This window comes from Passer montanus, unplaced genomic scaffold (genome assembly GCF_014805655.1).
Source record: "Passer montanus isolate IOZ18808 unplaced genomic scaffold, ASM1480565v1 scaffold50, whole genome shotgun sequence".
NCBI lineage: Eukaryota > Metazoa > Chordata > Aves > Passeriformes > Passeridae > Passer > Passer montanus.
This window is the reverse complement of record NW_024369930.1, coordinates 932,227-947,863: the sequence shown is the minus strand read 5'-3', so window position 1 is coordinate 947,863 and position 15,637 is coordinate 932,227. Positions and strand designations below refer to the sequence as shown.

General features: G+C 40.1%; 2 protein-coding genes across 5 annotated transcripts in view; both read right to left on the bottom strand.

The window, feature by feature from the left end:
• The window catches only part of SEMA3D (semaphorin 3D), a 132,001-nt gene that overhangs the window by 73,118 nt on the left and 43,246 nt on the right, over positions 1-15,637 (bottom strand). For all 4 annotated transcript variants that reach the window (XM_039723764.1, XM_039723765.1, XM_039723763.1 and 1 more), the window contains exons 2-3: positions 14,567-14,757; positions 4,743-4,903 (exon numbers count right to left, since the gene is read on the bottom strand). In XM_039723764.1, the coding sequence (XP_039579698.1) occupies positions 4,743-4,903; positions 14,567-14,681 (276 nt within the window). In that variant the 5' untranslated portion in view covers positions 14,682-14,757. The remainder of the gene's footprint in view (positions 1-4,742; positions 4,904-14,566; positions 14,758-15,637) is intronic.
• On the bottom strand, positions 8,206-9,386 carry LOC120509297 (uncharacterized protein DDB_G0290685-like). The gene has a single exon (XM_039723768.1). The coding sequence runs from the start codon at positions 9,182-9,184 to the stop codon at positions 8,573-8,575; it is 612 nt and encodes a 203-aa protein (XP_039579702.1). The 5' UTR covers positions 9,185-9,386; the 3' UTR covers positions 8,206-8,572.

Below are 15,637 nucleotides of genomic sequence, written 5' to 3'. Positions count from 1 at the left end.
TTTGCTCCATCTGTGCTTTTGTGTCCGTAAACACTTTTCAAAAGCTTTCACTTTGTCTACACAGGTGCCTAAATTTAAGTCTGTCAAACAGCTTTGTAGAGTAAATAGCTCCGAGGTAAAACTCCTCCAAGGGCTCACAAGCACAAAGGCATCATCTCTGCCTCTGGAAGTCCCTAACCTGAAGTTTCACTGGGTTTATCCTAGATTATCCTGCTGCCCCACTTTCATACGTTTAGATATCTCCAGTGGCTTCCACATGACTCTGGCCTTCAGTAATGTTTCCTGGCAAACTTTTTCTTCTGACAGGTCAAGAAAGCTTCACTCTCAGACTGTATGCAGTTTTGATGACAGGCAGGAAGCTAACTTCCTTTGAGCTATAGGATAAACAGCACATATTCTTTAAGAAGGACCAACTTGGTATTACTGTGTTTCAAGGCTGCAATAAACACCTCAAACTCTGTATGTATTCCTGAGGCTCAGGCCTGGTGGCAAGAACTAAAGCCTCCATTCAGTACTGGCTAAATTCCCACTGGGTTCATTCCTAATTGAGACCATGCTTATATAGACTGACAGAAAGTTTCTCAAAGCAATGAATGTAAAATTCTGCTCCTGTATCTCAAGGGTGCTGTTTTACATAAATATGCATATGTATTTGCATACATGTTCCCCTTCCTGCAGAGATGGGTGGGTCACACTGCAAACAGTGCTGAAATACAAGCCCACTTGAACTGCTGGCAAGCATTGTAGTTATAGAAAGAAATGATGGGCAGCTATTTCATAAGCATTCACCCAGCAGATAAATATATATTTATGCATATGTATATTTTTCCCTGTAAAATACAGAAAATAGTCAATACAAGTGGGCATTCAAGGATGCCACAAGACGGCTGCACATGCCAGAAAAACAGTAGCAACTACAAACCAAGGATGCTCCAAGCGATGGTAATTTGTGACCCGGAGCCAATGCACACTGGGACAGATGAAAACAACTTGCTCCAAAGCTGCTATTGGGGATCTGACATGTTTATCTATTCGGCCCACATGGGGCTGTGTCTTCTAACACTGACAGCTCCTGCAGGTTGGCAGCTTTTCAAAAGCTTGTCAGGCCTTGATAGCATTCCTATTCCCGCGGAGCTGGGCGGGTCGCGCTGCGGATCACACCGTGATAATCGCGCTGACATGTAACCCCGCGTGCACTGTTAGCACAGCCACAGAAAGGGGCACCACTGCTCTGCAGATATTTACCCACTGTTTACCCAGCTGACAACATTTTGTATTTCCTATTTATTTCGCTAAAGGAGTAAAATAGAAAAGGCTTTAAGCAAACTCATGAGAAAATCTGATGTACTAAAGTAATGTTTCCAGCAGGATCCTAGAGCCTGATGTTCCTACAGAATTAATTTCTTCTCCAGCTTTCCAGTCTCTCATACTACTAAAAATCCTTTTGTTTTACACAGCACTTCTGGTGGTGATGGCACAGAGGCCTTCAGCAGAACTGCTTTCTTTCACTGATCATTTTTATTTTACTCATAGGAAGAAATCACAATTCTTCCAGTTTGCAAACAGCTTGCAGAATTTGTCAGGCATTCAAGGATCTTTCAAAAAAAGACTATGGCACTTGATAATGCCGCTCTTGCAACAGGAGCTAAAGGCTTCTGTACAGGAAAACTTCAGAGAAAATATATCCCTGCTACAGAAAGATGATTATCCGTTGCTAAACTTTATATATTTATTGGCTATAATCACTTTAGCTTTCTGCATTTGCCTGTCATTCTGGGAGACTTGCTTATTACACTGTGGTACTTACTGTTGTTTTATAATGAGGTTTGCAAGCACTGGAAACCGGACAGACTTTTTTTTAAGCTGCCTGCTAAGGAAGTTTTCAACCTATTACACAATAAATTGAATAACAACTACAATGATTTAAGAAATTGGGACTCCAGCAGAACTATTGATTTATTTCATAAGGAAAAATACACCAGGAAATAAAGCCTTAACTTAATATATGTAAGTCGAATTAACTAATTTAGGTAAATAAATAGGTTTTAAAAAGGAAGTTATCAAATTATATATATGTATACATTAGAGAAGGGAGCAGGAGACAATGCTTTGGATGCCTCTTTGGATACTATTCCAGAAATGTCTTAATACAGAGCTTCAGACTCTAAAATATAATCTTGCCAAGTAATTATATCCACATATGAGAATAAATTGTTGGGGATTCTGACTTGGCTTTTGGAGGTATCAGTAGCTCCTAACAAAACAAATATCTGAAATTGAGAGCCTTATTAAAATAAGATGAATCTACCCAGCACAGAGCATTCTAAAGTTAATGTTTAGCTTTGTTTTAAAGAAAGGAAACCCTAAACCATGAATAATCTTGCATTCTAGTCTCAAAGTTGTTATACCTTTCTTGCCCCCTCAGCTTGCTTTTAACACTCCTTCCTCAAAGTCATTAATAAACATATAATTTACAGGCAGAAACTTATTATTCTAATCAATTTCTACTCATTTTAGTGGCTGTGTATAAGCAGATTATTTTTTCCAGACGACTCATACTCCAGAGGAGTACAAAGGACACACTTCAGACCCTTGTAGTCCCAACATGTGTGGTTTCCTCACGCTGGGAAAGCCTGGAAGGGAGCCGCCTGGCCCGGCGCCAACTCAAACTCCGGTCAGTCTAAACACAGCACCGGCAAATGCTACTTTCTGACACTTCCCTGCTACTGTAGAGTATCCTCTAGCATCCTCCTCAGCACTGAGATTTACACACAGTTCCTCAGGCTACTTCCTTCATCTCATCCCTTCCCTCCACCGACAAGATTCAACCAGCCAAGCACAGTGGAATCAAAGAGAAACACTTGTGTGATGCTGCCTTGTGTTACCTGGGCATTTATGCAAGAAGATACATCTATGATGTTGTTGAATGCCCATGGAGGCCTTGGAAGTCATCACACCAGGATGCTCTGCAAGGCTTCTCAAATCAGCTCTTCCCACTTAGATATATTCTGCCTCATGTGTTTTTTTCTAAGCAGTTAAATATTATCTGAATAGTTAAACTGTTATTAGTTTACTACTAAAAGAAGTATTTGAACCTGCACACATATTTAGTCTAGATATGCAAGTGGTTAGGAATTTTATTCCCTCCTTTCAGGTTACCACAGATATGTAAGCATACATTCTCCATTCATCCTAGGAAATGCAAATTTTCCTTCCAAATACAGAGTCTTTTCTCTGTAACATCTATACCACTAGGTCTGACTGCAGGTTAGTTCTCCTGGCTCTGTGTTCTGCTCTTCTTGGAAAGCACCAGGTCCACAATGATCAGTGGGGGCTTGGCCAAAGGCAAAATGTCACCAGCTTGGACTGAGGGGTGGCTCACACAGGGTGCTGCCAACTCCAGCAAGGTCTGGGCTCATAAAGCCCCACTGAACATAATGGGAAGTGACAGCACTCAGCATCTCTCAGCAGGCAAGCAGCATCCCACAGGAACAGAAGTCTGCTATTCACACAAACAAAACTTGTTTTGTACAGAAAGCCTACACCAAAAAATCAATTTGTAGTCTGAAAATTTGCAATTATAATTAGCAGTGCTGTTATTAATGCAATATCCTGAGGGGGTGGTGGATTTTGAGTCAGTTACTGAGATGACAGAAGCAAGCTAAGTGCTTGATAAAGCATCCCAGGAAGAAATTTCCTGAAATACTTAGAATCTGAGTTTTACAAAAACTGGCATGTGCAGCATTGCTGAAGTCAAGATAAGGAACAAGATATTCTGCCTGGTACTGTATCTCTTCTGTACAATGACAGCAAGTGCTGCTCTCAAACATGTGGGCAAAATAGTCTCTTGTTCCACCTGTTCAGACCCTGCCTGCAATCGCATTAATTCAGGGTCAGTTACCTCTTCAGAGCTGGCAGCAGAACACAGTAATTTAAACCCCCCCTCTGGTGCCTAAAGAAAATACCAAACACAGCTGAGAATTCAAATTTTCTTCATATCTGGAAAAGCAGGAAACCAGTTTTCACGTGTTCCCGTGCAAGCATCTGGTTTTCACTTGTAGCAGTCAACTGCGCTTACAAAAGCTCCAGTTCACCATGTCTGCTAGAAATATTGAAGGCTAAATTGTCATCTTATTATCTCAATTTAACACATTGTCACTGGGCACAGGCAAGGGACTACAGCAGATCCCAGTGGAAGCTTTTCCTATCACTAGCAATTCTAGACATTAACAGAAATGCTAAAATTGCCACTTACATTTTGCTATAATTTAAACCATCCAAATTGCTTCTGCTCTGTTCAGTATTACACTAAAGCAATCCCAGTGATGCCAGGAAGCAATGAAAGAGCTGTCTTCAGTTATTTCCTTCCAAATGCTTTTAAATGGGGAGGGTAACCATGACCAGAAGAGTTGAGAAGTGAACACTCTGAGCTACATTTTTCCTGTTTGCTGATATTTTGATGCTACTTTCATGCATTACAGGGCTCTTCCACATATCTAATCTCTTGCAGGTCATCAGTCACACAGGAGATCATATAGCATGAGAAATTCAATTGATTAAAGATAATATGTATAACTGTGGGAGGTGAGATTATCAAATCTTGGTAAATTGCATTGCACAATAATATGCAGTTACCCAGTGAAGAAATAAATAAATAAATAGAAAATCCAAAACAAAACAAACAAAAAAGGAATTTAACAAAATTTAACTTCGGAGGTAATCTCTGTGGAAAGCACACTGACCTTTTTTACATTTTTATTTACATCAACCAAGTTGAGCTGGAAGATGTGGTCCTTTGTCCCAACCAGCAGCCGGCCCCTCTCCTCATCTAGCAGCAGGGTTCGAAAATCAAGCCCCTCTGTTGAGCCCAGGAATGGGATGCAGCTGTTTGAAAGCAGCAAGTCTGTGGGAAAATGAAGAAAATCTTTATAATCCAAATGTTTATATATGACTCATCAGTGTCTTTTATAAATACATGCAACCAGCATGGAGTATACCAGCAAGATAAGTGCAGTCTTGGAGCATGTCTTTCCAGAGTCATAATACAGTTCCCATTAACTTTGGGGTTCTCTGGAATTTTTTTTTTACTTCCAAATTTGGTAATATTTACATTCACAAAATATTTTTCTATGTAAAATTTTCTTAATAAACTATCTGTATGGCATAGAAGAATTAGAAATTCAACCTAAATTAGAAACCACGAAAGACAGATCTTTGTATAATGTGTGCTATAGCTTTCATTCTAAGAAAACTAATTAGGTTTATATTATCATACTCATGGATACACATACTCAAGGATCAATATGTCACCATATTTGGTGCTCCAAATATAAAGCAGCAAAGAAGGTCAATGCCAGCCAAGAATAATTAGCAGCAGGAAATAGTGGGTAGGCACATTTGAAGATCATCCGCTCAACCCCCTCAGTATGAGGAGGAACATCTTTCACTAGATCAGCTTGGTCAAAGCCCCACCTAACATGGCCATGAACACTTCCAGGGATGGGGCATCCACAACTTCTCTGGGCAACCTGCACCAGTTTCTCACCACTCTCATAATAGAAAATGTCTTTCTTATATCCAGTTTCTATCTACTCTCTTTCAGTTTAAAATTATTGCCCCTTGTCCTGTCACTAAAGGCTTTGGTAAAAAGTCCTCACTCATCTTTTTTACAAGCCCCCTTTATAAACTGAAAAGCTACAATAAGGTCTCCTCAGACCCATCTTGCCTCCTGGTGGAACAACCCCAAACCTCTCAGCCTGTCCGTATATGGAAGGTGTTACAGCCCTCTGACCATTACCAGGGCTCTTCTCAAAATTCATTCCAAGGTTCTTGTATTTCTTGAACTGGCTGACCCAGAACTGAATGTAGGAGTGCAGGTGGGATCTCACCAGAGCAGACTGCAGAGGCAGAATCCACCCCCTCTACCTGCTGAACACACTTCTTGTGGTACAGCCCAGGGTACAGCTGGCTTTGCAGGCTGTGAGCACACACTGCTGGCTCAAATCCATTTTTTATTCATTTACCAGTATCCCCAAGTCCTTCTCTTCAGGGCTGCACTCAACTTATTCATCACACAATCTATCCATCATTTAGTCTGTGTTGATATCAAGGATTGCCCTGACCCAAGTGTAGGATCTTGGACTTGGTCTTGTGGAACTTCACATTGCTTACAGAGGCCTCCGTCTCCAGCCAATCAAGGGATCTTCAATGATAATTTATTCCAATTCAGTGAGGATGGTGTAGTAAGGGGAATATCCAGTAAGGGTAAAATCTAGCAACACCTCTAAGATCCCTATTAAAATAAAAAATTTGACACTAAAGTTTTACTGTGAATTAACAGTGGCTTCAAATCTCTTTAAAAACGTAATTAGGAAAAAGAAATGCTCTATGAAACTAATGAAAGAATCTATAAAGCTGCATAAAAGCTAAAGGGCTGTAAAATAAAAATTCTGTAACATTCTGCCTAATAAATACTCTGTGGACGTAATTCTGGATGAGGACACAAACAACATATAGAAAAGAGCACAAGCATAGTTAGGTCTTGTTGGGTAGTTATTACTTTGGGGAAAAGAAAATAAACATGTGAATCAGTTCTTCCACAAGCAAACTCTCCAAGCTAAATTATTTGGAAATCATCAGACAGAAAGGCAAATCCTGTATTTAACTGAACATAAAATTAAGGATATTTCCACCTTCCTGGCATTGGATGGACGATGTAGCATTCCTGCTAGAAAAGCCAGACTTACTGCGAAAGTCACTTGCACATCCTGATCATGATGACAATTAGGGTCAGTGTTTTGGAGAAAAAGTCCTGAATGAAATAAAGGGAAAAAAAAACCCCACCCAAACATTCTTCTCAAAGGTCTCTCACAAACCATGTCACAGGGAAAAAAGTTCTGGTGCTAAAACAGCACTCTGGGAGGAAAAATATTTTATCACTACTAATCTGACTAACTGGAATATAATTATGACAGTTATTTTTTGGCTCAGTCACTTCTACTTAAATTTGTGTGCATTTGTCTGGCTCAGTGCAGGGTGTTGTTAAGGTACAATCTGAAAACAAATGGTCGTGTATTGCAACTCCTATTCCCCTAGGTGAGATTTATCTGGCAGTTCTTAAGAAAAAAAAGCCTGCTTCACACTGAAAAATTATATCCAACGCTGGGCACTACACCACTCTACATCAGCACTGTCCCTTCTCTCATATCTTCTGTGAAGACTGATCATTGCTTACTTAAAAAATCTCCAGCAGCAGAGCCACAGCAAAAAAGCTTCCAAAGGAAAAACGCCATTCTGTTCTGATAATAAGTATTTGCATTTATAAAACATATTTAGACTGCTTAGCATGAAGTCACATGTGTGGTGACCATGCTACCATTCCTCAACTTCAGCACCGTGTAAGAATGCAGCAATGTAGAACCAACTTGGCTGAGACACAGAATTTCCTTTGTGACCAGTTACAGACTTTTTTAATGACAAGCCACCCCAAAATTAGCAGAAAGGGAACATCTCAACGTCTTTCAAAACAGTTACATCTAATGACACCTTTGAAGGCCTCTGAAATTTAACGTCATATAATTTTCATATACAGCACAAAAGAGTGGTCGCCTCACTTTCCTTTAGGCAGGAACAAGCCCTTTCTCATGTTGGAGAGTACACATGAAGATTTACATGGGCATTGTAGAAATTCTCAACCAAACTTTTGAGATAAACTATTTCTAGCATAACTGCAGCAATTTATCCGATTCCTAAGGTATTCTAAAATTGACCAGTTGACCCCAGATGTATTGGTACCAAGACAAAGACAATAAATACTTCCAAACTACTATGAATGTTACCATGTACTGCAAGAAGTAAATTATATTTTGTTTAGCTGCATCTCACCATGGGCAAAGCTGTGCATGCAAAGTGGGCCTCATTGCTATACAATATTACACAGGCCTGGTGGAAAAGGTTGTATTTGCAGATCAGCAGGGCCGTTCCAAAAGGACACAGATAACCAGGAATAGAGAAAACATGACTTTCTGCTATCACAATTTTGTATCAAAACCTTGGTTATGAGAAGAGAAAAAAAGAAGTATTAAAGAGCATCTCCACCATCAGGCTCTTCTTACCTTTGGTAAGCTGGAATTGGCAAGACCGGCTGCAGGGCTGAAACGGAGTCCCCTTGGCACACCCCAAAGAGCATCCCCATCCATCAGGCTCTTCTTGCCTTTGCTTAGCTGGAATTGGCAGGACCGGCTGCAGGCTGAAACACCAAGTGCCATGAGTATGACTGAGGCACATGGAGCCACGAGCATCTCACCAGCTGGTGGAACTTGTGGGAGGTCCTCTCCATGTCCAGGTAGGAGCTGGTGCAGAGTGTTTCCAGGAGGCTGCGCTTCTGCTTCCACCACAGCTCTTCCTGTGAGTGGTGCAGGAAGCACAACAGCTTCTCGCCCAGCTGCTCCCTCCCAAATGTGCACACCAGCTCCACGCGGACGCTGAAGGTCCTTGCTGCCATCTGCCCTGCATTGTTCAGCTCTAGGTGGAAGGCATGCCCTGGTGGGGGATTCAGCGGGACCAGCACACGTTACACCCCATCCCACTCGTGGGGACTCCAACCCTCAAAGGCACTGCCCACTCCAATGGCTTCTTGAGGCACTGGGTAGAAACTATTGCTCACCCTGTCCACAAAGACACGCCTGAAGATCTCCATCAGCTCAGCTGTCACTGAGCAACCTCTCTCCAGGTCCTCCATAGGCCACTCTATGCGATCCAAAAAAAGGATGGCTCCCTCATTCCCAGCATCTCGGGTGTCTTCTCCGTTTTCAGTTCCACCACTGCCGCTTTCTTCCTTGTCACCATCACTGTCTTCTTTTTCACGGGCAGCCACATTACCTTGCTCATCTTCTTTTCTATCCTCCTTCTTGTTTTCCTCCACATTCACATCACCTTGTTCTTCAACCTTGCTTCTATCATTACCATCTTCTTCTATAACTTCCTTATTTTCTTCCTCATTTTCACCAAAGGCACTAAGGGCTACTTCATTCCCATGTTCACCACTATCTTCCTGCCCAGTGCAATCCCTGCTTCTCTGTTCACTGGCATCACTGCTTTCCTGCACCTTCACATCCGTGTATTCTTCCCGTCCATTTATGTTGTACTCACCTTCATTTACATCCTCATTGTTGCCTGCCTTCATATTTGCGCCACTGGTGTTTTCTTCATTTCCATCTTCTTCTTCCTTTCCAGCGTCCTTGTCTTGCTCCACCTGTACATCCTTGTTTTCTCCTTCACCTACTTCATCCAGGTCTTCTGCATTTTCAGCAATGTTGCCAGGTTCTCCTTCAGTTCCTTCAACAGTAGTATCTCCTGGCACATTCCCATCATTCCATCCTTCATCTTTCTTTAAGTCATGGCCGTTGTCATAAGTATTTATACTTATTACTTTTGGGGCAGGATGTCACATAAGCTAATGCCCTGTTACAGATTTAGTGATAAATCTTTCTGAAAGAAATCCAGGTTGCTTGGATGATGCAGCGGAAGATTTAATACCATCCTAAAAAGACCAAAAAGTTTAATTACAAAATTGTGGTGCCTTCAATAACCTCATCGCTCTCAAACTCTATGGTTCAACACCTTGCAAAATTCTGGTAGAGCCAGGATTTTGTTGAGAAAGTAGAATGTCTGGTTTTTGAAATTTGTGCAAAGATGTACCTCTGTCACTCCCACCATCTTCTAAATTGTCTCCCTCAAACAGAGTCAGCCAATCTCTGACTGATAAAGGAACTTCTGCCTCTTTCTGATATCTCTTTGTGTATTTATCTCCAAAGGACTGTGAGCACAGGAGAGATTATACTCCTCAACCATTCTTTGGGGAACTCATCTATAAATAGAACTGCAGAAATGGGGAGGGTGGAAAGGGAAACAGGATGTGACTTGAGTACCTGCATAGTGACCACAGATGTCCACTGCTAGACAGACACTGGTGTCAGGCAGATCATGCCCTCTCATTAGTGCTCAGAAGGAGAACAATGTTGGCATTTCTGAAACTGCTCTGAATTGGATCTGCTTAACAGATGTCATTAGTAAAATCAGTCAAAGAGTTTTGAACTATCTTCCAAGCTGATGCCACTTATCACGTATCTTCTCTCGTTCTTCTAAGTAGACTGGTTTTGATGTTATCCCATCCTTCTTTCCACAAGGAAGCAAAAATTCTTCACTCTTTCAGTTTTGTTTCCTCTCATTTTCCAATATTTAATAAAGTGAACACTCAGCAGAACTTCAAAAGAATTCCTGGCACCAAAATGCTCTCTGTTTGCTTTTTCACCATGTTCAAGAATGGATCACTCTTAGGGGGAAGAAAGTCCTGTGTGCAAACCACTGCATGAAACTAAACAATCCTTAAACGTGGCTAATTTCCATGTGGAGCTGATGATTTAGCACTGGCATCCTTCAGCAAAAGAGAAAGATCTGCCTGTCTTTAGTTTACTTATGCAAGATGAAAAAGGTGAAGAGTGTGATTGTCATCTTGCTTCAATTGACTTCAGTGGCCAAACACTTGCCATGACTTCAGTGGGAGTGAGAGTGCATCTTAATTCCTTCAATGTGGAGAAAACCAAATCAGCTGAGAATAATGCTCTTGTGTATTAGATTTAAATTGCTACCATAGTTGTTTTTAACAGTGCTAAGCAAATCCTGTTTTAAAAGCCACAGGTTACCTTCAGTCATGCTTATTCCTATGTATTGTGTCACAATGTAGGGTTCCGGGTCCTCTGACCAAGTCACAAGTGTTCACAGCAAGCAAGGCTTGCTCTGGGGCATGGCCACATTCCCACATGGGAATGATGTATGTTTGTGGATGTCACTGGTGACAACATCCAAATCTGGGCTGAGGCATCCTCCTCAGCCAATAAACGAGGGTGCACACTTTCGTAAAATAAATGCATTCACCAAGAACAAAGGCTATACTAACTAAGATGCCCATGAAAAGCAGCAAAGTAAATCAAATCAACAGGGTTACATTTGCAATTAGGAATCTGCATTTCTGCAGGGAAATGTTAGGATAGCTACAAATTTTAAAACATTCAATTTTTGTTTTCTTTTCCTTAGAAGGCAATCAACCTTCTGGTTTGGCTGTTCTCTACTCTTCCTTATAAAGTAGAACTTAGAGAAATGCTCAGAAAATATGTATGCAAGTACCTCTCAATTAATTAGAAAATATTATTACTCAGAAGATAGACAGAAACAAGACTATCTACACTGTATGAATTAAACATGTATGAATTAGGACACAGACCCCTCCATTCTTTAGTAAGGGATGCTGTCCTGCAAATTACATTAATGAATGAGTCTGATAGATGAAAACCTTCTGCATCTGCTCTAGCGGTTGGAATGAGGATGTTAAAAGAGGAAGACAAGGAGGATACTGAACATCACTTCTGTGCTTGAGGAGTTCTGCAGTTTGGATGAAAGTCACAGGTTATCTCCAGCTGCATAAAAATGAGTGATAAATATCCAGTGTTTCTCTTAGATTGAAAGCAGTGTTAAACAAAGAGTATTAAAATAAGGAATATTACTCAGAAGTTATCCCCTGGTTTTCTAAATACAGCAATCTTCTATTAGAAGACAGTTTTTTACCTCCTCCATATATTAAAGCTGTAACATAATAATAAAAGCAGCTCAAACTTGTAGAAGTATCTAAGATACATAGATTAAATAAGATCTATGCAGTGACAGCACCCTAAAAACATCACAAGAGCAGTGACAATTTCTGAGATAGTAATGACATGAACCAATATTTAAAAGTTAAGTCTAAGTGAAAAAGATAATTTTTCAACTAATGGAAAATGTGGGAATAAAGGATATGTGATTAAAGATCATAGTGTATTAACAAAGGTGGAGAATGCCTTACTTTGATTCTGTATTACAACATATTTCAATTGCATTGTGTGTAGTTTTAGTTTTATACGTGCATGATTTTTTAAAACACGTTTTTAGACTGGGGCACACAATAAAGCAAATCCATCGTGTGACATTGCATTGATCCCCACATCACTCACTGGAATATCTTAGCATTTCCAGCACAGATTCCCACTTAAGATGAAAACCCAGAGAAGATGAAAACCTGTAACTGCCATTAAGAGAAAGTCTAAGACTTTAATTGCTGTCTGAACACAAAGGAGATGGACATGCTGTGGTTTCTTGAAGCACTCCTGCAGTTACAGACGCATCTTTAACTAGCCCACCCTGTCCCTCTTCCCCATCCACCACTGACTGATGCAGCTGGGAGATTCAGTAACTGCGGAGCAAAACCTTGCTTACTTTCAGCCCCCCTGCCCCAGCAAATGCTCAGCTCTTCTGGGAAGATGGAAGATGGGCCTATGCCATAAACACACTGCGCCTTGAAGGGAATGAAACCTTCCCTTCAAAGACACGCATGTGACAAGGTTTTTGGAACTTCTGGTGTTGCCATTTTTCGTCTGTTTTCCACAAAGAAGGGAAAGAACTCCGTATCCTCCTCCTCATGATATTTCAAGTCCTAATTCCAAAGAACAGAGATGCCAGGACTTGTCAGTGACATGACTAACAATTTTAGGAGAACTGGCAAGACAGTTCATTTCTCCTACATCTTACTCACAGAAACCATGGAATTATTTTGTCTGAAACACTTGGGGGAAGGAAGGTAGATTTAATTCTGACAAGTTTATTAAATATTCAGTCCATCTGACATCCTGTTATCAACAACAAAAATATGGTTTAATTATGATAAGCCATACTGGTATAATTTACAATACCAAAGTGTGAAAAAACAGCAGTGAGTATTTTCTTGTTCCATGTGGAAAAATACACACCTTCCACCCTCCCAAAAAAATAAGACAAGACACAATAAATTCTCATAACTCTCTTTCTTCTGGCTTTTCAGTTCCATCACAGCTCTCCAAATTAAGATTTATGTGCTATTTTGCATCTGTATCTGTTGTTGATTTTCCCCCCCTTCAGGGATATAGGTGGATAAGTTTGGACAGGAAACAATATCCCTCAAGCCAAACTGAAAGGTTTATAAAGTTGCTAATAAAAGTTTGGGTCAGGGCCTAAATATCAATCATCTGCTCATTGTCTTTTCAAACGAGCTCAGGCATTTTCCCAACAGCTCCCAGCAGGTCTCTGCCACTATTTTAAACTAAGATTTCAGCCATTTCTTTTTTTCCTGTGCTGACCTCAATAATTTTTCTTTCTCCCCCTCTTTACCTGCCAAATGCATCCATCAAGATTTTGCCAAAGGCTATCTGCTTTTGAAGTTGAGAGGAATTCACTAATCGTGAGTGTCAAATCCACAATAAATGCCATTGCCATATGGTATATGCTGCTTTTGGGAATTATCTCAAAAGGCCTAGCTGTGAGAAGGCTGCCTGTATGTTAGGAGGGTTTTACTGCTAACTTTCGTAACTCATGTCATGTCTTTCAGTTTCTGTATTCATTGGCTTCAATGAGTGCAACTGTTTCCTGAATTTATAAAAATGTTGTCAAGATCCCTTGATCTTGCTTCCTCCGTCTCTCTCACACAAACACATCCAAACACATCTACACACAGTGGAATAGCATGCACAGTGGCATGCAAATCTAGCAAAAGAGAAGCTTGTAAATAAATAGCATGTCATTCTGCTTACTCAATAAATTCCTCTGGGTGTTAAACTCATGATAAACATATCATAAGCCCTGATGAAGGCTTTAGTGCCTGCCCCATCACACCATCCTGAGCGCAATTCTGCAACGCACAGGAAGACATAAGTTTGAAAAACAGAGCAGAAATAGCTCCCATAAGGGCAGGGTGCTGACATAGCTGAAACATAACTAACTGGAGAGCATTTGTTTTTGCTAAAGAAGACAGCATCAGTGACACATCTCTGTGCCTATGGAGGTGTACTCTGCATTCAAAGCAACAAGAGATCTACCTTCTTTTAGAAATTGTCCACTAATACATAAATATGCCTGTGTTGAAACCCGTCAGACAGTATCATTCTCAACATGAACTACACACAAGACTAATAAATTCCATAGAGAAACATGCTTTTGTGATCCAAAGAGGCAAGGAGAAAGAAAACCACACATGAAGAGTTTAACATACCAACATAGTGATAGAAAAATAATTTCAAAAATAAATGTCAGCCCCCTTGAAACACTTGAGGCAGCTCCCTCGACTTTCTCTGATGCTCCAGGAAGGTGTGAATGTCCTCCATGTCTCACATATCCCCACAAACCACATGGAAATGTCTCCAATGAACCTCAGAGTGTTTCAAGTACCACTCCCCTCTAATTTATGTAGTCTGTTAATATCCTCTTGGAGCAAACAGAAATAATAGTTTAAAAAGACAATTATATTTCAGAAACATGTGCCTCTACATGACAAAAACTCCCCAGAATTTAATACTATCCCTAGGAAGAATTCATCCATCCTTAAGGCTTCTATTATGTATTTCTGGGACTGTGTTCTGCTTTCCTGTTAAGTAATACAAATGAACTGCTGGCAACATCACATCAAAACAAAAGCAACACAATCAGAAAAAAATACTGAAAAGTTTACCTTTATAGGAAAGCTTCAGTCTTGGGATATTTTGTTTTGATGTTCCAGTGACTGGAAGGAACAGCATCACTAAAGACAGCAGGCTGCAGGCACGTGGCACTTGCAAAGCTCTCATTCTGCTCTCTTCTTCTGTATCTTTTTTTGCACCACAGTGAAATATCTCCCCACTTTTCAAACAACCCAAGTTTTATCTGGAAGAAAAAAAGGAAAACATCTGTAGACCTGCGTTACGGCATAAATAATAATTCTGTAAGCAAGCCAGACCTATCTTTAAAGAGCAGCTAATTTAATTTCTTTCCTACAAAAGTATTTTTTTCTCCAGTACAAGTAAAAATGTTTTGTTTCTCTAATACTAAATTTACACATTTTGACATTGGGAAAATATGTAAACTTTTCAAACACCAGTGTCTAGCATAGCTAAAGTTCAAGCACAAATTAAATTAATGCAGTATTCACAAAAAGAACATTTGCCATTCAAAAGTGACCACGCAACTTGTTAGTTCATACCAGTCCACTGGATATCTTAATGTTTTATAACTCTTTTTATCTCAGTACAACAGCTATTTTATGTTTATGCTATGACTAGAATGAACTGTAATGTCTCAGATGCCATGGGGGTACAAGCAGAGTTAACAATGAGTACATACCCATCAAAACTTTCATAAATAAACTAAGAAAACTGGATAGAACAAGCAGTTGTGTTTAGTTTTAATAGAAAAAAAAAAGGCAATGCAGATGATGGATTTTAAAGTGCTTTCAGTATGATATTTCCAGCAGAATAACTGCAACTCATCCACCAAAATGTCCTATAAACTTTAATGAGTGTTTCAGGCTGGGGTCAACAGGCTGATATGAGATTTTGTTAGCACAGTGTGCAACTAAGCCAGCTTTGCAGCACTTTTCACTTAATAAGTGTCATTCATATTCCATAAATCTTGAAGTGTTTTACAAATGAAAGTGATTATCACTGTCCTTATTTTCCCTATGCAAAAACAGAACCATAAAGCTGCGGTGAACCTATTTCCTCAAGGTCACACAGCACAGTAGTTGAAAAGAAAACAGCAACAGCAA